The sequence below is a fragment of the Haematobia irritans genome, chromosome 1, assembly GCF_050003625.1.
Source record: "Haematobia irritans isolate KBUSLIRL chromosome 1, ASM5000362v1, whole genome shotgun sequence".
Taxonomy (NCBI): Eukaryota; Metazoa; Arthropoda; class Insecta; order Diptera; family Muscidae; genus Haematobia; species Haematobia irritans.
Genome location: NC_134397.1, coordinates 3,698,653 through 3,725,062, shown reverse-complemented (window position 1 = coordinate 3,725,062; position 26,410 = coordinate 3,698,653). Strand labels below are relative to the sequence as shown.

The following is a 26,410-nucleotide window of genomic DNA, read 5'->3' as shown; positions in this document are numbered from 1 at the left end:
GCGACGTTCAATTGGAAAATAATTTTATGCGTTTATTGTTCGATGAAAAGACCGGGTTTTTGAAGACCGTAACACGAAAGGGCATCAACCAGCAACTACTTAACCCCATGCAATGTGCAATAAAATTCGCAGCATATAGAAGTGCCCAATTTCATTCCGGCGCATATTTATTTAAAACCGATCCAGAGCAAAGCGAAGCCGAGAAAGACGTTTTGGAGCAATATGAAGATAAGCGTATCATTATCACATCAGGCTTGATTGCCAGTGATGTGACGGTGATATATGGACCATTCCTAGCACACACTGTGAGGATATTCAATAGCAAAACCCATTTAGATACAGCCATGTATATAGAAAATGATATTGATTTTGAACCACCGCCTAAGAATCGAGAAACGGAATTATTTATGCGATTTGTAACTGACATAGATAACATAGCGCCGGTGAATAAAGATTTACTCAAAGAGGGTGATACCATACCGGAATTGCCAGAATTTTATACAGATCAAAATGGTTTCCAATATCATAGGTAAATTGAGCTTTTGTGTGTCTTACAAACAAGGGACCAAAAAAACTATTTTCTATTTCCAGACGTGTGAAGGTTCCGTCAATTGGCATTGAAGGGAATTATTTCCCTATAACAACTGCTGCTTTTATGCAAGATGAAAAGGTGAGATTTACTCTGCTTACAACCCATGCCCAGGGAGCGGCCAGCTATGAACCCGGCCAATTGGAGGTAATGCTTGATCGTCGTACACTTTATGATGATTATCGTGGTATGGGTGAAGGTATTGTAGATAGTCGTTTAACACGTCATAAATTTTGGGTGCTCATCGAAGATATGCCTGGCGTACAAAGTTCTACAACCAACTCAAAGAAATACCAAGTACCCAGCCTTTTAACGACTTATTTTGCAAACGGTCTACGTTATCCTCCAACGGTATATTTCGTGGAGAATTTCGATAATGCTCCACAACTAAAAAGCCGAACTTTATTACTAGAGAATGGAGCTTGGCCTTGTGATGTGCATTTATTGAATTTCCGCACCCTATCCGAGGAGCAATTGCAACTTTTCCCCTCATCATCGGCTCTAATGGTACTGCAGCGTCAAGGTTTCGATTGTTCGATACGCAATTCACAACAAATTGATTTACTCTCCAATGTGTGTCCCTTCAAACACAAGGGCATGGGTAATGTTAACTTTAATAAATTGCATTTAGGTTCTTTGGAAACGACCAGCTTAACTGGTACGCAACCAGAACATAAACGTAAACTTTTGAAAAGTTTCAGTGACATAACCATACAACCAATGGAGTTATTAACATTCAATGTTACCTTCAAGACTTAGAAATGCTATATAGGGATGCCTGTAATTTCAAATGGAATTAAGGCAAATGTAGTTGTTAATTTATTTATTTTCTTTCTAAGAATCTCAAACAAAACCAACCAATCAAACAACAATGTTTCTTATATTGACTGATTTTGTAATGTTTTTTTTTGTTGTTTTTATTTTATTTTGATGTTTAACTTAGTTTTATGTTAACACCTAACCCTCACATAGGACAGAAACACGTGTTTACCCGACCGAGACTGAGTTTCTTGAACATCTCAAAAATGTGCAGCTTTACTCTAGTAACTTTCCTAGTTTCACTCTGTCTCTCTCTCTCTATCCATGATTGAACAATCATTCCAAGATGTAATATAAACTTGCTCTCTAAAACAATAGCTTTCACTGTAGTATTCCAACCGCAATAGCAACAAAAACAAATGATGATATACATTCTCTATTTTATTTTCTTTACATACCTTAAATACCTCTTTTTGTTCTATACAAAGGAAACAGTACACATTACATTTTTAAGGATTTATTTCTAATTGATTAAATTATTGTTTTATATTTATATATGGTATACAAAACAACATTTGTAATATGTAAGTTAGTGTTTGAATGTGTATGTATAAAATACACAATATAGTGAAATGTGAAATATTAGATTCATTTGAAATGTTGCTGAATTTGTAATTTGTACACTCAAGGTAATTAAAAAGACCTGGACGTTATTTATACTAAAGTATACAAAGCAAAAGTAAGACAAAATTGATATAGAGTTGTGATTGCAAAAATTAAACTCCAAAGAGTTGTGATTACCCGATCATACCCGGCTATAACTACAGGAATCGTATTTTTTCTTTCCATAAAAATGCAAAGAAAATTTAATGTGATGTAATGGAGCAGTTATAAATTCATCGAATTATATTCTTTAGTGGAGATAAATTTAAAAATTTAATTCTTTTAAAAAATCCTTTATAATGTGTTACCAACGAACATTTCGAATGAATCCAATATCAATATTTTTCATAAATTAGCATTATTAAAAACAATTAAGTGCAATATATGCCAACACGTCCTCTCTTTATCCTTCGAAATATATACTATTACATATAGATCACTATGTTCAAATCATATTTATTTAAGAAATAAATAGTTATATTATTTACATAAATATATTTACATAGATATACCCATACTCACACACACATAGGCCGGACAGTACATGTTATTCATATGTATGTACCTATTCTTTGACCATTTTAGACAAACAAAAATAAAAAGAAATAATGCAAACTTTTTATAAAAAGAAAAAAAAATGATATTATAATTACATACGAATCATTAACCAGTAGTAAATACTAGATTTATTTTTCTCAGGCATTATTTAAATGTACCATATTTGTACATTGAGAATATTTATATATATATTATGTTTTCCAATATATCACAAAACAAAAAAACTTTCTTTAGTGACAATTGAGGTGGAACTTTAAATTGCCTTTATTTTTATTATTTCGGAAAAAAACTAAATAGTTTTCAAAGAAATATGAATTTTATATAAACTATTTTGATTAAAATATAGCTTTTGTTGCTAAGGACCAATATAAGCGGCATACGCATGCGATATGTTTGTGCTTGTTAGACAGCGCCATTGTATTAGCACTACAAATTTGTTTATTCGTCAAACGAAAATCGATTTAAAGGAAACTAGAATAAACCAGCTGGCCTATCTTAAAAATTTCAAATTTCCATACCTTGTGGTAAACAACCCTATTCTAACACAAGAATACTAAATAAATTTTGTTTGTCATAACTGAATTATATTTTCTTGTATACCTTTTCCGCCCGCATTCTGCATACACTGGGTCCCAAGATTTTCATTTCGATATTTATATCATTTCGGAACTTTGCAATCCATTGATTTATAATATAGAAAAATACATTTCGATTTCCTAAAAATGAAAGGGAATCCTATGCAGTTACAGTATAGTAACACACAAAATTGTTGCTTACTGCGTAGAGGCTTTTTTATGAGTGATATGACAAAAATTTTTTTAAAAATTAAAATTTAATCTTAATAAAATTCCGTACCATGTTTTAGGATGGCAAACTTAGGATGGGGGAAATGTCTTTATTAGAAAGCCTTTCTTTAAGATAGGTTGGACGAATGTTATCAACTAAAAACTGTTCCATTGAGTTTTTGACCTTCCGTATATCAGATTGTAATTTTATCTTGGTTACATTTTAAAAAGGTTTTTTTTTTCAAAAATGATGAAAATCATCTCATAAAAATAATTTAGCCATAAAAACAATGTAAGCACAAGACATGGTCTTAATACATGTTTTTATTGTTTTGCAATAGCCTCTACTACTATTTTCCATAAAGACTCCAGGTAATTTAAAGCACGTTGTTGAGGCAGTTGCGTTAGAAAAAATACGGAGTGGAAAATTTTAAAACTTCTTCTTGAAACCCAATTTTACATGAAAGTGACAAAATCGCTGGAATTAAGTTTGTTTTGAAATTACATGCGTCTTTGCAATAAAACCATAGAAATTATAAGCCCAGTGTGACAACTTATTTAATACATTTCTCAAATATTATGAAAAATCGAAATTCTTCTCATTCGAAGACTAATAATTTACTAGATTCGTATTTCTTCTTAGGTAATTGTTTTATGACTGACTATCGTAAATAAATATAGCGTATACCTATTTCATTATTATAGATATTTATTTGCTTAGTTATGCATAATTATACATATAGACGAAATGTTAAACTTGCCTTTTTTTAGACAAAATCTTTTATAATCGAATCAAAAATTATTTTAAAGTACAGCTAAAATTATTTTTTTATATTTAGTAGCAAATTTTCATTTCAAAAATATATATAAGCCAAATTATTTAAACACTAATTTAAAATGAAATATATAAATATAAATTTGCACGATTTTTTTTAACGTGAAACAAAAACACTTAAAGTATCCACTAAACCAAATTGTAAATATAAAGTTTCCTTATAAAGATATCTTAATGAATAAAAAAACAAGAAAAAACCCTGACACTTTTATATAGCGTCACACAAAAGAAGTATAAAGAAAACAATGAAAGTATTTAAATACCATAGTTACTAATTAAATAAAGCCTCGAGTAAAATATATATAGAACTTTTTTTTGAACAAGTATAAGAAAATTCCCTTGAACAAAAAACACGGAAAAAGACACCATAGTTCATAAATATAAATTGATTTTTATACAGCGAAAGCTCTCAAATATGGACACTTGTCAAATGTGGAAAAATTTGTGGCTACTTTGGAAGTCCACTTTTGAGAGGTTCCACTGTAAATATGAACATTTTAAAACATTTAAGTTATAGGTACTTTTAAAAATACTTTACAAGATACTTACCGTAACAAGTATCTAAAGGAACGAAATTTCAAATAAAAAGAAAAATTTAACAAAAAATCAAATGTTTTTATTACAACTATAAACAAAAATCATGGTAAGATAATATTTCAGTGGGTTTGGGATAAGAGAAAACAAAAACAAACTAAAACTAAACACTTCGATAACATTTGAAACTGATGATTAGAATGTAATGTGTTCAAACATTTCTAAAAATGTTTTTTTTTTTTATGCTGTTGTTATAGATTCTTACTAATCTGTCATTACTTCATACATATTAGGACCTTTTTTCAACAGAATACCTTGTAAATTTACTATGTCTATTAAATTTGTAACTCCGCATGATATGCCTACTCTTCGGGCCATATCTTTCAATTCGTCAAATTCAAAAATACGTCTTGAGAGAGCATTCGAACGCATATGTAACATTTGAATGAATTTTTTTATATTTCCTTGCGAACTACCACTTGTACTTCTTTGATGGCCAGATGATATAGCTGATGTTGCTGGATTTATATCGATGTAATCGCCCAATGACATATCGTCATTGCTCTGTTTTACAATAGAAATTACATCGCGAACATGGACTTTTGTCACTTCTCTGGAGAAGTCAATACGTGCTCGAGCTTGGCACATACGGATCAATCCTGCTAAATGACTGAAAGTAGAAAATTTTGAAGTAAAGAAAATAAACATTTTTATAGTTGCAATGGTCAGGGTGTCTATGTGATCTGCCTACAAACATATTTGCTAGAAATGTCAATCCAGGGACCAACTTTATATAAATCAATCGACTCTAAATAAATATTTCAGTCCAAGTAGTTCTTGAAATATACGAAATTGCAAAATGGATCGTTTCGGCTTCTAATGTTGGTTAAATCGACTTTTGATTTTTACCAAAGTTAACTATTGGACTTTTAAAAAGGATCTTCGAAATGCAGGGGAATTTTATGAAAATCTTATAATGCAAACTCACAAGTATGTACATGAAAGTTCCAGCGAAGCTCGGCTAAATTCGAACCAAGACGTAACCAAAGATGTGTCTTTGGACAAATATACAGAGGACATGAATATGTAAAACTCCATCTACATTAGCCAGTATTACCTACCGCCTTAAGTGCAACAATGCAAAGACAATTCTGAAACTAACAGGTTGGCTGATAAGTCCCCGGTCTGACACATAGATAGCGTCGTTACACAAAAAGTTTTTTTTCTGATTCAATCACGAAATTAGTTGATCCAATTAATTTTTAATTGAAATGTCTTCAATCACACAAATGATAGTATCAATTAAAAAATTAATTGAAGGTCAATTAAAAAGTTAATTGATCCAATTAAAAAGTTAATTGATACTATTATTTTTGTGATTGATTTTTGTTTCAATTAAAAAAATTTGTGGAATCAATTACATTTTTAATTCAATATTTTTTAAAACTCAATTAAAATTTTAATTGGAAAAATTTTCGTGAAATTTTTTTGTGTGTAGTATTAAATGCATATTATTTTTATATAGTACCAACTTTCAAATGATTCGTGTCAAAATTTGACGTCTCTAAGTCAATTAGGTTGTGAAGCAAAGAATTTCGTGTTTTGATAAAATACTGTTTTCTGAAGAGAAAAAATACGGTGGAAGCAAAAACTGGCTTGATAATGAGTTTCCGGACTCTGCCCCGGGGAAATCAACAATAATTGATTGGTATGCAAAATTCAAGCGTGGTGAAATGAGCACGGAGGACGGTGAACGCAGTGGACGCCCGAAAGAGGTGGTTACCGACGAAAACATCAAAAAAATCCACAAAATGATTTTGAATGACCGTAAAATGAAGTTGATCGAGATAGCAGAGGCCTTAAAGATATCAAAGGAACGTGTTGGCCATATCATTCATCAATATTTGGATATGCCGCAGCTCTGTGCAAAATGGGTACCGCGCGAGCTCACATTTGACCAAAAACATCAACGTGTTGATGATTCTGAGCGGTGTTAGCAGCTGTTAAATCGTAATACACCCGAGTTTTTCCGTCGATATGTGACAATGGATGAAACATGGCTCCATCACTACACTACTGAGTCCAATCGACAGTTGGCTGAGTGGACAGCGGCCGGTGAACCGTCTCCGAAGCGTGGAAAGACTCAAAAGTCCGCTGGCAAAGTAATGGCCACTGTTTTTTGGGATGCACACAGAAAAAAATTTCACGAAAATCTTTCAAATTAAAATTTTAATTGAGTTTTAAAAAATATTCAATTAAAAATTTAATTGATTCAACAAATTTTTTAATTGAAACAAAAATCAATCACAAAAATTAATAGTATCAATTAATTTTTTAATTGGATCAATTAATTTTTTAATTGGCCTTCAATTAATTTTTTAATTGATACTATCATTTCTGTGATTGAAGACATTTCAATAAAAAATAATTGGATCAATTAATTTCGTGATTGAACCAAAAAAAATTTTTTTGTGTGCACATGGAATAATTTTTATCGATTATCTTGAGAAGGGAAAAACCATCAACAGTGACTATTATATGGCGTTATTGGAGTGTTTGAAGGTCGAAATCGCGGCAAAACGGCCCCATATGAAGAAGAAAAAAGTGTTGTTCCACCAAGACAACGCACCGTGCCACAAGTCATTGAGAACTATGGCGAAAATTCATGAATTGGTCTTCGAATTGCTTCCCCACCCACCGTATTCTCCAGATCTGGCCCCCAGCGACTTTTTATTTTTCTCAGACATCAAAAGGATGTTCGCAGGGAAAAAATTTGGCTGCAATGAAGAGGTGATCGCCGAAACTGAGCCCTATTTTGAGGCAAAACCGAAGGAGTACTACCAAAATTGTATCAAAAAATTGGAAGGTCGTTATAATCGTTGTATCGCTCTTGAAGGGAACTATGTTGAATAATAAAAACGAATTTTGACCAAAAATGTGTTTTTCTTTGTTAGACCGGGGACTTATCAGCCAACCTGTTATATTCATGCCATAACCACATTCCATAGCTTTCATTTACATGTTAGTATGTACGATCACAGAAGCTTTGTATCGAACTCAATCGATGCGTTTGAGCCGAGCATTATGTGATGACAGCCACAATATTTGGAATGGTACGACAAGCTAATGTAGCTGCATTATAACAACGTTAACATGTTGCTAAACCGTAAAATCTTATTTGGGAATACTCAAATGCGTTGTCCGCCGGCTATACGGCATTGCTCCTTCTGATTACCACTTGATCCGATCGCTGACGCATGACGTGACTGATCGAAATGTTCGCCCTCAAGGTTGAGTTACATATCATGCGTTAATCCGTGCGTTGATGGAAGGGTTGAAGGTTAACAAAACTGTTGCTTTTAAAGAGAAAATTCAAGTCTTCGATCAACGGCCACATTAACGCATGGTATGTAACTCCACCTTTATGAGGAAGCCAAAAAATTTAGGTAGATTCGTAATTTTATTCAAAAGCTGAGTCGTTTTTTCGTTGTGTTATCTGTATGTTGCCACCAAGATGGAAAAAGTAGTGGACAATACTTCGTTTGTTTTTTTGGAATACTTTCTAAAATTTTTGAAAAATTCCGCGTTTTTTTAGTTTGTGCTTTCAATATTACAAAGAATAACCTTGTCATTCTGTTTACAGCGCATTGAAATGTTGGTGCGAGACCACAATGCGGCCCGGCCGATTTAATCTACCATCCATATTTTTCTGGCTGTGCCTCTTTCATATTGATGACACATAAAGTCAATCTTTTATTGGCCATGTGTATTTTTTTTCTTGTAGGTTATCTTTTGGTTCACCGTGTGCGTCTCATATAACACAATCGCTGAACTATTTGGTGTATGCAAAACTAGATGCTGTGCAGTGTATTCTTCTGCCGATGCGGATAGCTAACTTAAATTGAATATGCATATGCTGAAACTAGATGCTGTGCGGTGTATTCTTCTGCCGATGCGGATAGCTAACTTAAATTGTATATGCATATGCTGAAACTAGATGATGTGCAGTGTATTCTTCTGTCGATGCGGATAGCTAACTTAAATTGTATATGCATATGTATTGGTATAGAATATGAATACCTTTGGGCATTAAGCTAGCCTTAAAACCTGTAAATAAGAGTTTTAGGGATAATTTACAGACGACAAGTGGAATGAATTTCCTTGCATAGATTCTGACAAAAGCTCATTCGAATTTGAGCATTCATCGGGTACGGTAGTAGTATACTTTACGTATTCGGAGTACTACAAAAAAATATTTGAATATTTAACGCTCCCAGCGTCAAGTGAACGATTGTTGAAATGAAATAAAATAATTGAATTAATTTAATAACAAGTGCAACAAATATTTTCATCTAACAAAAATGTTTGCCAAAATAATTGTTAGCTTGCATGTCATGCTTTTGGCTTTAGGTTTAGAAGTTCAAGGATTTCAAATGAACAGTAAGTATTCTTTGCAAAAAAAAAAACAAAAAAAAATTACCAAAAATATATATATACACAAAAAGGTGATAATTAAAAGAAATTTGAAAGGTGTGGTACGATGTACTGGAATATTTTTGAGTAAATAGATTAATAAATGATTTAATAACATTTAGTACAAAATACTAGTGCTAAATTCTTTTGGTCAAACAGCGTATCATGTTCCAAATGGGTTAATTAATTATTTACTGCGATTTTGTATCGATACTCAATTAATTTTTACTAAATGTAATTCAATTAAGACTGTTGACCACATAGCGAGTTGAAGCCACATATAAAACTAAGCAAAAGGGAAATAAATTCAAATTAATGGCAATGGTAGTGACATTGGGACATCCATTTAATACATCTATACTTTGAAAATAATTTCGTTCTAAAGTCAACATGTCTTTAAGATAAATGAAACAATTCATCAATATTAAAATCGTCCTTAAATTCAAATATTGTATAAAATTTGAACTTAAAACATAAAAGCTTGATGCTTTCATTTTGTTTAAAGTGACAGTCGAAGTGAAATTTGCTAACCAACTTTTAAACTGTCTATAAACCCACATGTCAATTGGAAACCTACACACAAAATTTTTTCTTCCTGATTCAATCACGAAATTAATTGATCCAATTAATTTTTTAATTGAAATGTCTTCAATTACAGAAATGATAGTATCAATTAAAAAAATTAATTTAAGGTCAATTAAAAAATTAATTGATAGTATTAATTTTTGTGATTGAGTTTTGTTCAATTAAAAAATTTGTTGAATGCATCAAATTTTTAATTGCATATTTTTTAAAACTTAAGGTGAGTACTAAGTTCGAGTTTAGCCGCTAAAGTGAAAACTAAATCAATAAAAAAAGGCATAAAATTATACATTTTTGTTTCAGATTTCATTATAACTTGATGGGGAATAGCCCAAAGCAAATTTTCACAAAGTTTGTATTCCTTAAAATGGATTATTAAAGAAAAGTAATCGTGAAAAAATGACGATTTTAAGGTGGGTATTAATTTCGAGTTTAGCCGCTAACATCGTCATTTTTTCACTAAAGTGAAAACTAAATCAATAAAAAAAGGCATAAAATTATACATTTTTGTTTCAGATTTCATTATAACTTGATGGGGAATAGCCCAAAGCAAATTTTCACAAAGTTTGTATTCTTTAAAATGGATTATTAAAGAAAAGTAATCGTGAAAAAATGACGATTTTAGCGGCTAAACTCGAACTTAATACCCACCTTTAATTAAGACTTTAATTGGAAAAAATTTCGTGAAATTTTTTTCTGTGTAGCCGCCATACAAATTTCAGCTAAAATTTAAAGGCAACACAACTATCTTCAATTTTTTTAACTACATCTTTTTATATGCATTCGATTGTATATATTTTTGTAAATTCGATAACAACAATTCAACAAAATACAAATTTTCTGAGAGAATGCAAAAAATCTAAACATATTTTCAAACAAATCTAAATATTTCAAGCTATGCTAACGCGCTGATAATAACTTAAATTGCTTTTTTATGAACTTCCATAAAGCAATTTAACTTTAAAACAATTTCGCTGGTTATTTATGTACTTTTACGAATTCTCAAAAATTCGCGGCCGACAAGATCTACAAGGTTTATTTTTCCACACCTAAGTGAATTTGTTCCAAACAATTAATATGCCTACAGTATAATTTGAGCTATTGATGCTGGATTACAAATTGTTTGGAGGCGTGTAGATTAATATACCTTCAAAAGGGGGAAATTCTAAAGCTTTTGTGTTGGAAAAAGTTTATAAAATTTATGGGAAGCAAAATGTATTTATGTTAATCTTATATGTCCAAGATCGCCGATTATGAAGTTTTTGTTTGTATGAATTTTATTTTGAAAATAAATTAAGAGTTCAAGAAATTTGATCTTAATACGAGTAAATCGAGATACTCTCAGCTTCTAAATTTTAACTTCTCATTGATCAGAACTATATGGCTACTTTTTATGCTTATATGTTTTAGGATTAAGAAAATGTCGCTTAATGAAAATTTTGTGATTCCGAATTTGGAAACATGGAGGATAGATTCGTTGTTCTAAAATGTAGATTACCCAATATTTATAAGAGTAAGTTAGTATTTCTAATTGTACAGTTTGATACAAGACGATGATCACCTTACCGGTAAATAAAAACCAAACTTTGTGCTCTCAAAGTCAACGAAAATTTCAGAAGCCAATTTAAATTAATTTTTTTTTGTTAGTTCACGAAAATTATTTGATTTTAGTTAAATTTTGGTAAATGATATGATATAAAATGACATGAAATAAAAATGAAAAAAAAAAAGAACTTGAATTTCATGATTTTATTTTGAATTAAAGTCTTAATTAAGTTTTAAAAAATATTCAATTAAAAATTTAATTGATTTTTTAATCGAAATAAAAATCAATCACAAAATGAATAGTATCAATTAATTTTTTATTGATCAATTAATTTTTTAATTGATACTATCATTTCTATGATTGAAGACATATCAATTAAAAAATTAAGTGGATCAATTAATTTCGTGATTGATACAAACAAAAAAATTGTTTGTTCGTATATAAAACTTCAACTTTTTCCATCAATATAGAAAAAATGTTAAACAAAACATTCCAAAAAAACAAATTTTCCTTAATTTGAAAAAAATACTTATTTGTATCATGACAGAATTACTAAAATCAAATATTCAAATTTCAATCAAATTTTCTAAAATAAAACCACATTTTCTTTCATAGTGGGTTCATATTTTTATGGTATAGCCTTATAGAATCCTATAAAGAAGAGCTTTGCTTCTTTATTCACAAATTGTAGAAAAATTTCTTTGCTAGTGGACAGTTTTTCACAAAATTTAATTATATTTAAGAGTTTACTGAATTTTTGTTGCTTTGTGTAATTTTCCAAATGCTTTCACAACAACACAGATTATTACACTTTTAGTTTAAAGCCCAGAGTGATTGATCTCAAATAAAACTTGTTTTACGTAACTTTGAGAAACTACAAATGTATATGTCTTAAAGTTTCCGTTGTTACGACTTAGCAAAAACAATCCAGAACTTTATAGACGGATGCTCTTTTATTGAGATAAATACGAAAAGAATAAACAAAACAAACTAAAACAAGTTTCCTTTCACTTTCGGTTAAGGAAACCTTAGCTTTTACCCAGAACAATGCTAACGAAATTCAAGGATATCTACGCAATTACCTTCTGTTCTTCTTGTTTTAGTCATGGATTTTATATAGTAGAATATTCCTTTTGTTTTTTGTTTTCTTATTTGTTTCCATAGTGACACAGTATTACAAAATGCCTCCCTTATATGATTTTGATGACTATGATCGTTGTCTACAAGAATTCGATCAGTTATCCCACTATTGTTTTGTACGTGCGGATGTGTTGGCCGATCCAAATGCTGAGGCTTGGCAAGCTATTCAGGATGTTTCACAATATCATAAGCATCATTTCGATCATGGGCATCTGTATTTTGGTATATGTGTGAATTGGTGTCACTCACAAATCGATGTTTTGCCAAGAAATGAAGCTGATGCTCTATTCGCTGGGATTTTAATGAATAACACAAAGGTAAGTATGCAGGTAACGGATCAATGAGTTCACTGACCGATAGAACAAACGAAAGACTTAAGACACAAGAGCATAAAGAAATGAATTTCAATAGTAGTCTTCAAAATGGGAAAACGTTCTTATATTATCAAATATTCAATAATTTGTAGGATATAAATTTGAAAAATATATAAAACTGTATTTTCAAAAAAAAAATGCATAAATAAAAAAATATTTGGTTCTATAGTGTTTTATTGAAAACTCAAGAATATTTCAAAATTGTATTCGTGCTAGAAGTACTCCAATCTCATGAGAATGCATGTGGACTACGAAAAATTCTCTTTGTGCACAGGAAAAAATATCACCCAAAAACAGTGGATTGAAGCTCAATTATGAAATTAATTGATCATGAAATTAATCAATCATAAAATTAATTGCATGATAGCCGGCAAGTAGAGGATGCTGATGAGGAATGTGATAATTCCGAAACGTGCGTCCATCCCACCATCTTGCAGTCTATAGGGCTTTGCCCAAATAAATTTGACAAACATTATTTTCCTCTGTTGGTTAAGCTACACATGTAGTTTAGTCAATGCATTGTTTTAAGCTGAAATCAAAAAACAACAACAATGATTAATTGATACTATTAATTTTTGTGATTGATTTTTGTTTCAATTAAAATTGTTGAATCAATTAAATTTTTAATTTAATATTTTTTTAACTCAATTAAGACTTTAATAATAACAAAAGTTGTTTAACTTTTTAATCAAACTTGGAAGACTAACGGCCATTTTCATGTTAACTGCCAGTGAACAGGATTTAAATTTCAAATATCTTCTCTCCGGTTTACTTTAATTGAACATTTTTCAGCAGTTAATTTCTTAACTGGTATATGGAATATATAGACAAGATGACAGATATGTTCATAGTGCGGTTTAAAAGTTCGTTAGCTAACGGAGTACTAAAGGAGATTCATGAAAATGGGTGTAAGTTAGTTAAAAACATGTTTAAACATTTTTTAATTTTTCATTGAAACCATCAATTTTTTAATCAAGCCAAAACGGTTAAGAAAATAATTATATCATAATTATTTATAAATAATTATCAAGACATCAAATATTTTTTATGCCAAATTAAAACTGTGAAATTATTTCGTGATTGAATAGGATTTCTTTCTGTGATATGATAATATTAATATTTTTGTACACAATGTAGCATCAACCTCCAGAAGAATCTAATGAGGCCAACGAGAATTTACACTCAAAGAAATTGAAAAAAAAAAAAAATGTCATGTCTATTCGGATATACAGTAGCTTGCAAAACCAAGAAGGTTTAATACTTTTGACTTGGAATACCTGTACTGTAAATATAAATAAATAAACGTTTTTTATTACTTCAATTATATACATTAAGTTTTCATTTTGCGTATCAGTCGGGTGCTAGATGTTATTGAGAACCAAAGTAGGGCATGAAAAATTTACTCTGTGCTCTGCGCTGTTCTAAATATTATTTATTTTTTTGTAAATAGACGACTAATCCATCAATATTTTACTACAAATATAAACCATATCCTACAAATAATTATTACAAATCTTGTCGCTATCGAGTTTTGTTAATGACTTAACGATATACAAACTAAACAAACATATTGGCCTTTTCCCAGTGTTATTAATATTTTTCTTTTCTTCTGATTGACCAGGTTAACATATATTTAAGTCTCTTTAAATCGGAAGAAGCAAATCGTCATATTTTTAATAGAGTGGTGAATCAATGCGTTAATCTACGTTTGAAAAAATACGACTTATCGGCAGAAAGTGTTATTGAGTATTGCTCTAATAACAGAGAAGATAATCAATTTGGTAAGCAGATTTCTTGTTTTTTAATATGGTATGACTAAAAACATTGGATACGTCATAAGCATTTTTCAATTTAACTTAATGAATTATGTTATTTAAAGATAAATTATACAATATTTCAAATAAAAAAAAAAAAACTTGGTAGACCCAGTCAGTTTAACCAATACATACATACATACTTTGTTTATATCCACGGGTAATTTATACATTGTTTTTTTTTTTTTTTTGCAGATTTCTGGAATTTTGGATTTTATACTTTGTTATGTTTATTGTCTTTTTTGGTAATACTAAGCAGTTTATTTGATCTATATTTGAAACAAAAATGTAATGACAAACTGCTAAAAGATCGTGATCATTATACTTCCAATTCGGGAAACTTAGGTAAGTACCAGAAAATAATAAAATGTGAATTAAGAATAGTATGGATATTATTCTGGAATTATAATCAAGTAAGGAAGATGTTGAGTTCGCCTAGATTTCATTCATTAATCTTCATCTAGTCTCACGTTCCGCTAGATGGCCTTACAAAGACCCAAATTTTTCCTATTAGCTATTGATGTTTATTTTAAAAACATTATTATTTTTTTATTTCTTTTTAAGGTATCAAAATCTGTGTTGGATTCTCCATAGCTCGCAATTGGTATCGCCTGAATCAGCTACCGTCTGGAAAAATGGGCAGGGAATTACGTTTCTTGGATTGTTTCAAATTCTTTTCTATGTTTTTGGTGATATTTGCCCACTCCAATTGGGTTTTATATGAGGGTGCTATTAGTAACCCACAAGATCCAGAACGTCTATTACATACCTATGCAGGAACCCTCTTAGTAGCGGGATCATTGATAACCGTAACGTTTTTTGTTATTGGAGGATTCTTATTGTCTTTAAATTGGCTGGTTGTAGCTAAGGAAAATAAGGAAATGTCTACTGTGGAGTATTTGATAACATTCTTGAAATTCAATATATTCCGATATTTGAGGTAAAAAATGGAAACGTTTCGTATTTTTTTCATAAATAAATAATTAATTTTTGTTACAGACTAACAATTCCCTATGGTTTTGTTATCTTATGGAGTGGTGTCTATTTCGATAATGCTGGAGGACCCATGTTTCGCCATATATTCGAACGTGAACAATTGTCATGTCGAAAAAATGCTTGGATTAATCTTTTATATCTAAATAACTATATCAGGACAAATGAGAGAGTAAAAATTAATAATATATTTTTAATTTTTAATATATTTAATTTTAATATATTTTTAGTGTATGCTACAAGGTTGGTATTTGGCATCCGATACACAATCATTTGTTATTAGCATTGTCATCCTTATGTTGGCCCATAAGTAAGTCTAAAATATATGCATCCATGTTCCAAGCTAATGATTTTTTTGTGTTTATATGTATAGGTTTATTCGGCAACGTAAATTAATTTTTGGAGCTATAATAGCCTTATTTGTTGTCATACCTGGTCTGGTTACCTACACCAATAAATTTTGTCCTATATTTCTACCAACGCCTCAGTTCGTAAACATAAATTATTAATAAGGAATATAAAAATTAATTCAAGGGACTTTTTCGTTTTTATTTTTTTTTTTTTAGAGTACAACGCGATTCGTTTACTGAAGCTCGACAATTCAATAAATTCTATGTACAATTCCATATGAATTTCGGTTGTTATTTCTTTGGTGTTCTAGCAGCTTTGGTCTACGATCATATATCATCAAATGAACTGAAACTTAAGGACAATAAATTATTTCATATTACATTTTACGCTCTGATACCAGCTGGAATTTTATGGTTATTTTCTGGTCATATATTCTTGCAGAATTATAATGAGGAAGATGTGCGGCTTTGGGCCAGTATCTATGCATCGGTGCAGAGAAATGCATGGGGTTTAGGTTTGGGTGCCTTCATTGTTGGCATGTCGGTCAAATGTGGATGTAAGTTATATTAATGTATAATTTTTCCCCAAAGAAACTGACTTTTGTCGAATTTAGAAAATTTACATATTCCTCTGTGGAAAAAGTCCTTTTGATTAGGGCGTTCTCGTTCTACTTTTGCTAAATATATTTTTTAGAATCTCAATAGTGTTTACTTTATCCAAATCCACAAATCCAAATTTAATCACTGAACTTTTCTATATATATATAATTCAAATCTATTTAATTTATTTAATTAAACTACAATATTAAGGAATTTTTAAATTAAAAAGACAATATTTAGCCCAAGGCACATAGTTTGTTAAATAAAATATTGGCATTTATTTCCAGGGATTCTGCGAAAATTTTGCTGCCTTCCAATATTCCGAATTTTGGGACGTTTAACATATGGGGCATTTTTGGTACATCTCTTGATTTGTCGAGTTGTTATAGCCACGCTAAGGGAGCCTATTTATTTTGGAACTGGGACAATGGTGTGTCAAGATGTATACATTCGAAAAGAATTAATCTGACTTTTGCAATATATTTTTACAGTTTGCTTTTATTGTATTTACAATGGCTGCTTCCTATGTTGTGTCATTTGTTTTGGCCATTTTACTCGAATTACCGATCTCGTCATATTTAAAACTATTACGATAATATCTATAGATTGCTATATACTATGTATAATAATTTGGACAATCAATTGGAAAACAATAAAAAACTAATTTAAAATATAAATAAATCTGTTTTCGTATTTAAGCTTGTATGTTCACAAGCGAAAAAAAACAAATTCGCGTTGAAGCATTTATGTCATAACCTACAACATCCTAAATTATATTTCAAACTTACCCTGATGATATAGAATATTGAGAGTTGGAATTCTCCATTTGCTGTCTTAATTCCAAATAGAAATTCTTTATTTCCTCACTGGCGAGATCTGTGAACATTGGTTTAACTTGCTGGCGTGAATATGCTGTAACAATACAAAGTATTTAAATATCAATTTAGTATTTACTAAAATCCTCTTTAATTCTATTTACCAATAAATTTTCGCAATAATATAACAGGTAATAGATCCACATCATTTTCTTCTTCTGGTTTAATTTTAAATTTTTCACTTAAATTATATTCTTCGGTATCATTGTTTTCAACATCCTCGTCCATACTCATAGACATAGAATTATTACACTTGATTTTCTGATTAAATCTATTTGCTATGGTGGCATTCTTTTTGGCTCCTCTATGAACAGCCCGAATGTGCTCCGATAGTGAAGTATCCATTTCTTTGTTAGGTTTATCCAAAAGTAAAAAGACCAAATGGAATTCACTGAGTAAATGCGGAGGAATTCGAATGTTTTCCATTAGAGTTTTGCTTTGGTCATAATGACCACGCATGGAGTTTGCTGAGGCAATGACAGCCGTTGGTGTGGAGAAGGTAGCAACCATAAAGGGATAAGCCAGACACGTCGACTGAGTTTGTAGAACATTCATGAAAGATTCCATTTGTGATGTTAATCGATCAATATCATCGATAGAACAGTGACTATACTTAGACTCTATTAAACCACCACATTCCAGTATGTGATTAGTTCGCCCCTTAATGGACATAGTAAGTTTTTTGTTATTATTTGAAGCACCTCGTTTTGCTTGGACCAAAGAACCTTGAATAACAAAGGAAAAGTGATTTCAATTTAAATTTATTATGTATAACCTATGGGGGAGGGTAGATGACCAATGTCTCACCTTTTTGCAATATCTTAGAGCACATGCCTATGATATTAGATTTCCCAATTCCAGGATCACCAACCAGTAAAACATTAATTTCATCTTCATCATGAACTTGAGAGCCTGCTCCTCCGATAAGAGAAAGAAGTACACCGGCCTTTACGATCTCAAAACCAAAAAGTTCGGGTGCCAAGGAATTTACCAGCAACTTGAAGCTATCATGTTCACTATTTATCGTTGTTATCGCTTCAATGTCTTTTTCACTGAATGGATGATTAACTGTTTTGCCATCGACTATAGTTGTCGCTTTCATAAATATTTCCATTTGGCCAGCAAATTCAGCATATTTCTCGGATTCTTGTTGGTCTTGTAAGGGTCGCACTCTAAGGATACCAGTCACCAAAATTTCTTGGCCCAATGATATGGTATCCACTAAATCGTAGCGTAGTTCTACATTCAATATGGGTTTGGCTAGCGTTTCCGAATGTAATGCGCTGTCTAGACGGGCTTCAGAAATTCGTATCATTTGTTTTGGTGTAATCCGTGTAAACGGAGAAGCTCTTATTTCTACGAATCCGGCTTTTGCAAGACAACCAGGACGCTTACAAGAATAGGGGCGGATGGGATGAAATCCTTTAAAAAAAATTGATTAGAGAAACTATAATCGTGATTGAATGGTTTGCTTACCTCCTTGTCTTAAAGCTTGCTCCTGCTTGCATCTACCACATCTATAGGTAATCCATGAGGCAGAAGCTTCCACTGGTCCTATCGAGGTTACTACCCCACGAACACAATATAGTTGATCGATTTCCAATGATCCAATAATATCCATTGGCTGTTCTGCGATAAAATTTATGGGGCGGGCATAAATTTTACGGGGCTTGATTACCCTTGGGACATATCGGTTCCTATTACTTTCCTCTTGACTTGGACAGATATCGATGGCCGCAATCGTTGCCAAGGAATGCATTGCCAGAGCAAATGTTGCAAGAGTTTTCATGGGCCTAAACAACACATCGTCCATTAGAGTCGGCCATTCTTTGGTCAGTTGTTCATCTTGGCGTAAAACATTGGCATTCAGGTTGAAAAACCCTCGACGTTGGATAGTGAGAAAGTCGTAACTGGTTACATAACGGTTGTAATGTGCTTCTAACAATTGTAGACGAGCATTTAATTCGCTGCTATCTTCATATGACTCCTTGTAGAAATATAAACGCCAACCAGGGCAACACATTGGTGTGTCTATTGCCACAGAACCAACTTGTTGTCCAGCATCTTCGGGAGCGGCGAAAAATTGAGGTCTTAAATAGCTACAAGGTGGGACCAAAGGCGTTTGAGAACTGGCAGCCGTAGGAACAATTCCACCGCGACCACCTCTTCTACCACCACCACCATGGGCGGGGATGGTACGTCCATTTCTTTTAAAAAAATAATTAGGACGTGAGCCACGTCCACGGCCACGGAAGAAGCGTGGAGCTCCTGGTACCCGAGGAGGATTCATTCCAAAGTTGACTAAAGCTTGGTATTTTTGTCTATATAGACAACCTTCTTTGAAAATTTCCAAAAGCCCATATTATTTCCATAAGCCCAAAGTGTTGTGCAAGAAGACATATCAAAAAGTCAGGTTCCCCGTATTAATTTGCTAATTTTCAAGTGAATCGCAAAATAACTAAATACAATTTCCCAGCAAAAAAGCGTCGCCATAAAAGCAGTGACAATGTTCTTTTTGGATCCGGAAGTGATGCAAAATTGGCGCAGAAGCGATGAATTTAACATGGGCTTGCCATAGGACGGATGTTCACCATTTCAACAGCCTGAATTTGCATCACTTCTTAACTTCTTAAGGTTTGATCCGAATTCAGTATTTTGGATGTGAATTGAAAAATTGTGTGATATTTTGCAAAATAAATAATTTATATAATTTTTTTTTATCATTTTTATGCATTCTAACGCTTGTCTTTTGACTTTAAAAAGTTTCAAAAATTCGAAATTTTTCTATAATGGATGTAGCATTTATTTCGACCACATTTTAATAATTTGTACTATTTTATTATTTCTGACTATATTTTTGAAACAAAAAAAGTTAAAATTACACATTAAAAATATGAAAAAAGCGAGTTATAAAAAATTGAATTAAAGCAACTTCGTCTGTAGTTAAAATAAAGAACATTATTGGGAGGACATTTCTGGAAGTACTTTTAAAGTTGTGCCTTTTTTCTTTTGCTGTTAAACATCTGTTTCATCTACAAACATACTCGTTTTTTGTAGAATATTTTAATTACATTCACGAAAATAAAATATCCTTCAAATTTACGAAGGATTTTGTATGGTAGGAAACTCAAATCGAAACAAACAAATATTAAGGAAAACTTTTTTAAGAACAATTTTTTTTTTAAATAACTTTCAAAATTTGTTTGAAGATTTATTCAATTAATACTTTAATAACTTCTTAATATATCGTTATTATTTATTTATACTTACGTGATAATTATATTCCTGGAACCCGAAGAGGATTGATCCCAAAGTTGAAAATATTTTGATTTGACCGCTCTTATAGGATCAGCTGAGATTGTTGTTACTCCAGAGAGTAGGAAATACAAGAGGAAGAAAATGGCTCTTCTGCAAAGAACAAAAATGTCAACCAAATAGATGTCGCACAATGATCGCAGCGTTTAGGTCGTTGCAGTCGAAGTGCTGCTTTGATAAATTCGTTATAGAAGCATCGGCAGTTATAATTCCAAATTGTCTGCCAAAAAAAGAACATTTGCTATTACAAAGTAGGTTCTAAATCTTTTTTCCCTTTTCCTCAAGTTTCGTAAAGCCGACAGAGCATGATATTTGACATGACTGCCACCTACCCTGCCAGCATTTCAAAGTTCCATTTCAACCTCATCGTTACCACAGACTCGTAAATGTCACTTCAACCATCATGAAAAGGTACATCAAAAAGTACATGCAAGTAATTTGCCATCCCTACTGTTAAAAAAGCCATTTTTTTGTGAAACGCCAAGCGCAACCAGCTTGTTATATTTTAATTAAATAAAAACGAAAATAAAGTTCTGAAAACATTGGTGAACAATTTGGTGATTTTCCAAATGGAATAAAGTGATTGTTTTTCAGATATTTTACAGACACGCTGCCTCCATGGAATAAAAACACTGGTTGATAGACGCAGCAACATCCCTGCCAGCATTTCAAAGTTCCATTTCAACCTCATCGTTACCACAGACTCGTAAATGTCACTTCAACCATCATGAAAAGGTACATCAAAAAGTACATGCAAGTAATTTGCCATCCCTACTGTTAAAAAAAACCATTTTTTTTTGTGAAACGCCAAGCGCAACCAGCTTGTTATATTTTAATTAAATGAAAACGAAAATAAAGTTCTGAAAACATAGATTATACGCTTAAAATTGTGAAAGGTATATTGGTGAACAATTTGGTGATTTTCCAAATGGAATAAAGTGATTGTTTTTCAGATATTTTACAGACACGCTGCCTCCATGGAATAAAAACACTGGTTGATAGACGCAGCAACATGTAACTCGCTACTTGTAACTCAACATCATCATTAATGCCAAAAATTATGTTAAATGTAATGTGATAGTGGTATAAATGTTATATTTTTAAGAATTTGTAAATGTTTAATCAAATTAATAAATATCTAAACAAACGTGTTTTACTCGACCACAATGATTCTTTTACAACTATCTTAAAATGCACTTTTTCTGATTGTTTGGAGGGTCCCTTATTGGCGTCGTTCTAAATTGATCTATAAAGGCACCTAATAATTGCACTCATGCGAAACATTTTTGTAGTAACTTGGCGTGGTACAACTTCTCAATAGTGACGGCGCTTTTCCGACGAGTTTTTGATGTCGTATATGATTGTTTTCGACGTAGTGGGGATTCTCAAAAGAGTCCCCAAATTCAAAAAATGTTGGCAGGGATGTAACTCGCTACTTGTAACTCAACATCATCATTAATGCTAAAAATTATGTTAAATGTAATGTGATAGTGGTATAAATGTTATATTGTTAAGAATTTGTAAATGTTTAATCAAATTAATAAATATCTAAACAAACGTGTTTTACTCGACCACAATGATTCTTTTACAACTATCTTAAAATGCACTTTTTCTGATTGTTTGGAGGGTCCCTTATTGGCGTCGTTCTAAATTGATCTATAAAGGCACCAAATAATTGCACTCATGCGAAACATTTTTGTAGTAACTTGGCGTGGTACAACTTCTCAATAGTGACGGCGCTTTTCCGACGAGTTTTTGATGTCGTATATGATTGTTTTCGACGTAGTGGGGATTCTCAAAAGAGTCCCCAAATTCAAAAAATGTTGGCAGGGTACTGACGCAGTTTCGCTTCTCTTGTTCTCTTGGATTTCCTAATCCCTGATGTTTTCTTAATGAAGCGCTATCATTGGTGTATTTGATAAACTACGGAATTAATAACCACAAAATTAATGCAAAAAATAGGGCTTAGTTCTATTTTATTTTTTTGTTTTTTAGCTATTCACTATCCCCAATAAACACAGGATGAGCGTTTTTCAAATGCAACAACTTTTCAGTTTGAGGGTAACTATAATTATCAACATGAATTTAACTTGACTTGAAACAGATCATATTCAATACATCTTCAAATTGTTTGCGAATTACTTCCAATTTGCCAAAATGTTGACGAAATCTTTGAAAAGATGTTGAAGATAATATGAGAAAAGTTTGACAAAACACTACCCTAAAATGCAACGAAAAAACCATGTGGTTTTCAATACTTGTTTGTGCAACGAAGTTCGTGGTCAATTGAAAGAAATAAAAAACATTTTAGACAAAAAACTGAATTTACTCCAAATAGTTTGTAATAATACGTAAGTGAAAATAAAAAAATTAAATGAAACTTTAAGGAAGACACTAAATATATATCTCTTTGCCGAAGACTAAAATTATGGATTCTACGTTCTTGAAAACATTAAAAAGCTGACCGATGAAAAAATGTTGGACAATTAACTGGAACTGCTTCAAATAGTTTATAATAATTGGTAAGACAATATGAACAATTAAATCAACAATTTAGAGAAGTCACTAAATTTAAATTGCAGAAAACTAAAATATTTAGATGCTGCATTCTTGGAAACATTAAGATGTTGACCAATGAAAAATGATGGTTGCTTATCGAAAAGAGAAAGTTTCCATAAATCAAAGTACAACGAATTAAACTTGGTATTTATGCTTTTCCATATCAACTGCTGGGTGATCATTCGCATCACGTCTATAGTTTAATTTACATCGCATCATCGGTTTAATTTGATATTTTGTGAATTGAAAATGCTGGAAATTTATTCTAACTCTCTAGTCATCAAGTTCCTTGCTCATTTCCCGAATTTTAATGAGTTTTACAACAATTTTGTGACACGTTCTTGAGGAATTTTGTGGTTTTCAATACATTTTGTGCCACGAAGTACGTGGTCAGTTATTTTTATTGACATAAGACTGAAATTAATCCAAAACTCTAATTATAATTGGTAAGTCAAAATAAAAAGTGAAATGAAAACGTAATGGAAATCACAAAACTCGATTGTTTTGCAGAAAACTAAAATCATTGGATGTTATATTCTTGGAAGATGTTGACCGGTGAAAACATGATGAAGGAAACAACAAAGAAAAGATTCCAGAAAATTTGCAAAGTGCAACCAATTAAAACAAAGTGCAACAATTCCTAAATCAAGAACTTCTGGATGAAAATGTGCATTACATCAATTTACATTCCGTCATCAGTTTGATATTTTGTGAATTCCTCTTGATGGAATCTATTCGAACACGCAGGCCAGCAAGTTCCTCGATAGTAATTATTTGAAATTGCCAGCATATTAATTAATAATTAATTAATTAATAGGTATGTGACACCAACATTATGGGGGAAATTGAATTATACATGAAACATGTTTAAGTTATTTAAAGTTGTATTGATAGTTTTAGTTATTAACACCTTTAATAAGATAATTATGTTTTGATTGATATTATAACAATTATTATTTTTATATATTATTAGTTATTTTTAATATTATTATATTTTTAATGAAAAAAATTAATAAAATTTACAAAATCAGAATTTTAGTGTTGACTAGAAATTTAGTGTTGACTTTCAGTAAAACCTGGAATTGACTTTCATGCAAATTGTGGTTAGAAAATATTCGCAGCAATGTTAATTTTTAATTGGTCTCACATTGAAAACTGTTTGAGAAATTATTGAGTAGCGATGCATTTCAATTTGAGGATTACAATTGAGAGATTATTGCTATTGTGTTGAATTTTACTGTTGAGGGTAATGTCTGTTTTTTGTTGAGAACGCGATTTTCTCAACAATTTCTCAACTTGAATATTACCCTAATCCTTTGAAAAAATGTTTGAAAAATTATTGCATTTTAGTATTTTTCAAACTTTTGTGTTTAAGTTTGGAGCCTAAAGATATGCTACAGGATAATAATTACATTATTGCCATATTTCCAGCGTCAATTTGTCATCAAGATGTCGCGTTTCGATTGTAGTTACTCTACCATAGATGTCGTTGTTACACATTCGATCAACGGCACAAATGTTGTCATCTGCTAGCGACAACATACGATTTTTATTTAAAAATCGATAACGTAATATTTATCAAAATCGATAAAAGTGCTGCCAAGCTTGCTCAGAGTTTTAAATCAAAACATAACGTCTTCAATTGTTTTAATATGCTTGTCTGTCCCTTTAAAACACCTGATTATGACTTAAAAAGGAAACACAACACCATCATAATTAAATTATTTATAGCCAAATTGTGAGTAACAATCTGAAATTCGTGCAATATTCAATTTTGAAATTGCAACAACAACCGCGGTGATTTTACTTTAATTGTTAACGCAATATTTTTTTAATTATCTTTTACTTACAAATAAAATAATTTTTAATTTTTAAATACTTACCAATTAGCTAATATACATTAACTGGACAATCTCCTTGACATACATTGATGTCGAATTTAACATTCACCTTAAAATGTGACCTTAAAAGAAGGCAGGGTTTCAAAAAATCCATAATACATTGAATCTGTTGTCTTTAAATTCTCAATTATGGCACTTTTTACAAGTATAGAAATGACGACGGTCAAACACAGATAGGTTGCAGGAGACAAGAACATACGTATGGAAGTATATGAGTATATGGGACATTGCATACACATTTTCTTCGGTTTCGGCATCTCGGCATTTACTAAAACTAAGTGGGAGAGAGGTCAATTGCAGCATCACAGGACTCTAGTGATGTATGTAGGCCATATAAACAAATGGGAGGGCTGTACCAATAACGGGTCAAAAAAATTCTCAGATCATAAAATAAAAAATGTGAAATTTACCGTGTTAGATATAAAGGGTGATTTGTTAAGAGCTTGATAACTTTTTTTTTAAAAAAAACGCATAAAATTTGCAAAATCTCATCGGTTCTTTATTTGAAACGTTAGATTGGTCCATGACATTTACTTTTTGAAGATAATTTCATTTAAATGTTGACCGCGGCTGCGTCTTAGGTGGTCCATTCGGAAAGTCCAATTTTGGGCAACTTTTTCGAGCATTTCGGCCGGAATAGCCCGAATTTCTTCGGAAATGTTGTCTTCCAAAGCTGGAATAGTTGCTGGCTTATTTCTGTAGACTTTAGACTTGACGTAGCCCCACAAAAAATAGTCTAAAGGCGTCAAATCGCATGATCTTGGTGGCCAACTTACCGGTCCATTTCTTGAGATGAATTGTTCTCCGAAGTTTTCCCTCAAAATGGCCATAGAATCGCGAGCTGTGTGGCATGTAGCGCCATCTTGTTGAAACCACATGTCAACCAAGTTCAGTTCTTCCATTTTTGGCAACAAAAAGTTTGTTAGCATCGAACGATAGCGATCGCCATTCACCGTAACGTTGCGTCCAACAGCATCTTTGAAAAAATACGGTCCAATGATTCCACCAGCGTACAAACCACACCAAACAGTGCATTTTTCGGGATGCATGGGCAGTTCTTGAACGGCTTCTGGTTGCTCTTCACTCCAAATGCGGCAATTTTGCTCATTTACGTAGCCATTCAACCAGAAATGAGCCTCATCGCTGAACAAAATTTGTCGATAAA

General features: G+C 31.6%; 3 protein-coding genes and 2 long non-coding RNA genes across 7 annotated transcripts in view; 4 read left to right on the top strand and 1 right to left on the bottom strand.

The window, feature by feature from the left end:
• alpha-Man-IIb (alpha-Mannosidase class II b) overlaps positions 1-4,800 on the top strand; it is a 47,070-nt gene extending 42,270 nt beyond the window's left edge. For both annotated transcript variants that reach the window (XM_075288968.1, XM_075288969.1), the window contains exons 5-6: positions 1-529; positions 592-4,800. In XM_075288968.1, the coding sequence (XP_075145083.1) occupies positions 1-529; positions 592-1,348 (1,286 nt within the window). In that variant the 3' untranslated portion in view covers positions 1,349-4,800. The remainder of the gene's footprint in view (positions 530-591) is intronic.
• rec (minichromosome maintenance 8 factor recombination-defective) lies at positions 4,784-20,888 on the bottom strand. Of its 2 annotated transcripts, none has more exons than XM_075288971.1 (6): positions 20,741-20,888; positions 18,947-19,807; positions 18,278-18,892; positions 17,575-18,195; positions 17,384-17,507; positions 4,784-5,393 (listed from the first exon to the last, which is right to left on the bottom strand). In XM_075288971.1, the coding sequence occupies exons 2-6, from the start codon at positions 19,758-19,760 to the stop codon at positions 4,988-4,990; spliced, it is 2,580 nt and encodes an 859-aa protein (XP_075145086.1). In that variant the 5' UTR covers positions 19,761-19,807; positions 20,741-20,888; the 3' UTR covers positions 4,784-4,987. The 2 variants fall into 2 exon arrangements, with proteins under 2 accessions (XP_075145086.1, XP_075145085.1); XM_075288970.1 differs by having other exon boundaries at positions 18,947-19,804; positions 20,741-20,850.
• LOC142220075 (nose resistant to fluoxetine protein 6) lies at positions 8,799-17,276 on the top strand. The gene is made up of 11 exons (XM_075288972.1): positions 8,799-9,163; positions 12,489-12,781; positions 14,460-14,619; positions 14,848-14,997; positions 15,217-15,592; positions 15,652-15,817; positions 15,876-15,955; positions 16,019-16,132; positions 16,212-16,552; positions 16,883-17,025; positions 17,087-17,276. The coding sequence occupies exons 1-11, from the start codon at positions 9,085-9,087 to the stop codon at positions 17,189-17,191; spliced, it is 2,007 nt and encodes a 668-aa protein (XP_075145087.1). The 5' UTR covers positions 8,799-9,084; the 3' UTR covers positions 17,192-17,276.
• A 483-nt stretch (positions 20,889-21,371) lies between the features above and the next one.
• Positions 21,372-21,952, top strand: LOC142237135 (uncharacterized). Its single transcript, XR_012722360.1, has 2 exons — positions 21,372-21,681; positions 21,739-21,952. It is a non-coding gene; the product is annotated as an uncharacterized LOC142237135 (long non-coding RNA).
• Positions 21,953-22,792: 840 nt separating this feature from the next.
• On the top strand, positions 22,793-23,516 carry LOC142237133 (uncharacterized). The gene is made up of 3 exons (XR_012722358.1): positions 22,793-22,846; positions 22,966-23,307; positions 23,368-23,516. It is a non-coding gene; the product is annotated as an uncharacterized LOC142237133 (long non-coding RNA).
• Positions 23,517-26,410: the final 2,894 nt, after the last annotated feature.

Excerpts from the sequence above, each read along its gene's own strand:
- LOC142220075 (XM_075288972.1), top strand. The coding sequence starts at position 9,085 with ATGTTTGCCAAAATAATTGTTAGCTTGCATGTCATGCTTTTGGCTTTA. Across the intron at positions 14,620-14,847 it reads CAGAGAAGATAATCAATTTG|ATTTCTGGAATTTTGGATTT; the intron begins GTAAGCAGATTT and ends TTTTTTTTGCAG. Across the intron at positions 14,998-15,216 it reads TTCCAATTCGGGAAACTTAG|GTATCAAAATCTGTGTTGGA; the intron begins GTAAGTACCAGA and ends TTTCTTTTTAAG.
- rec (XM_075288971.1), bottom strand. The coding sequence starts at position 19,760 with ATGAATCCTCCTCGGGTACCAGGAGCTCCACGCTTCTTCCGTGGCCGT. Across the intron at positions 18,893-18,946 it reads GCAAGCTTTAAGACAAGGAG|GATTTCATCCCATCCGCCCC; the intron begins GTAAGCAAACCA and ends TTTTTTTTAAAG. Across the intron at positions 5,394-17,383 it reads CAATATTCTATATCATCAGG|TCATTTAGCAGGATTGATCC; the intron begins GTAAGTTTGAAA and ends TTCTACTTTCAG.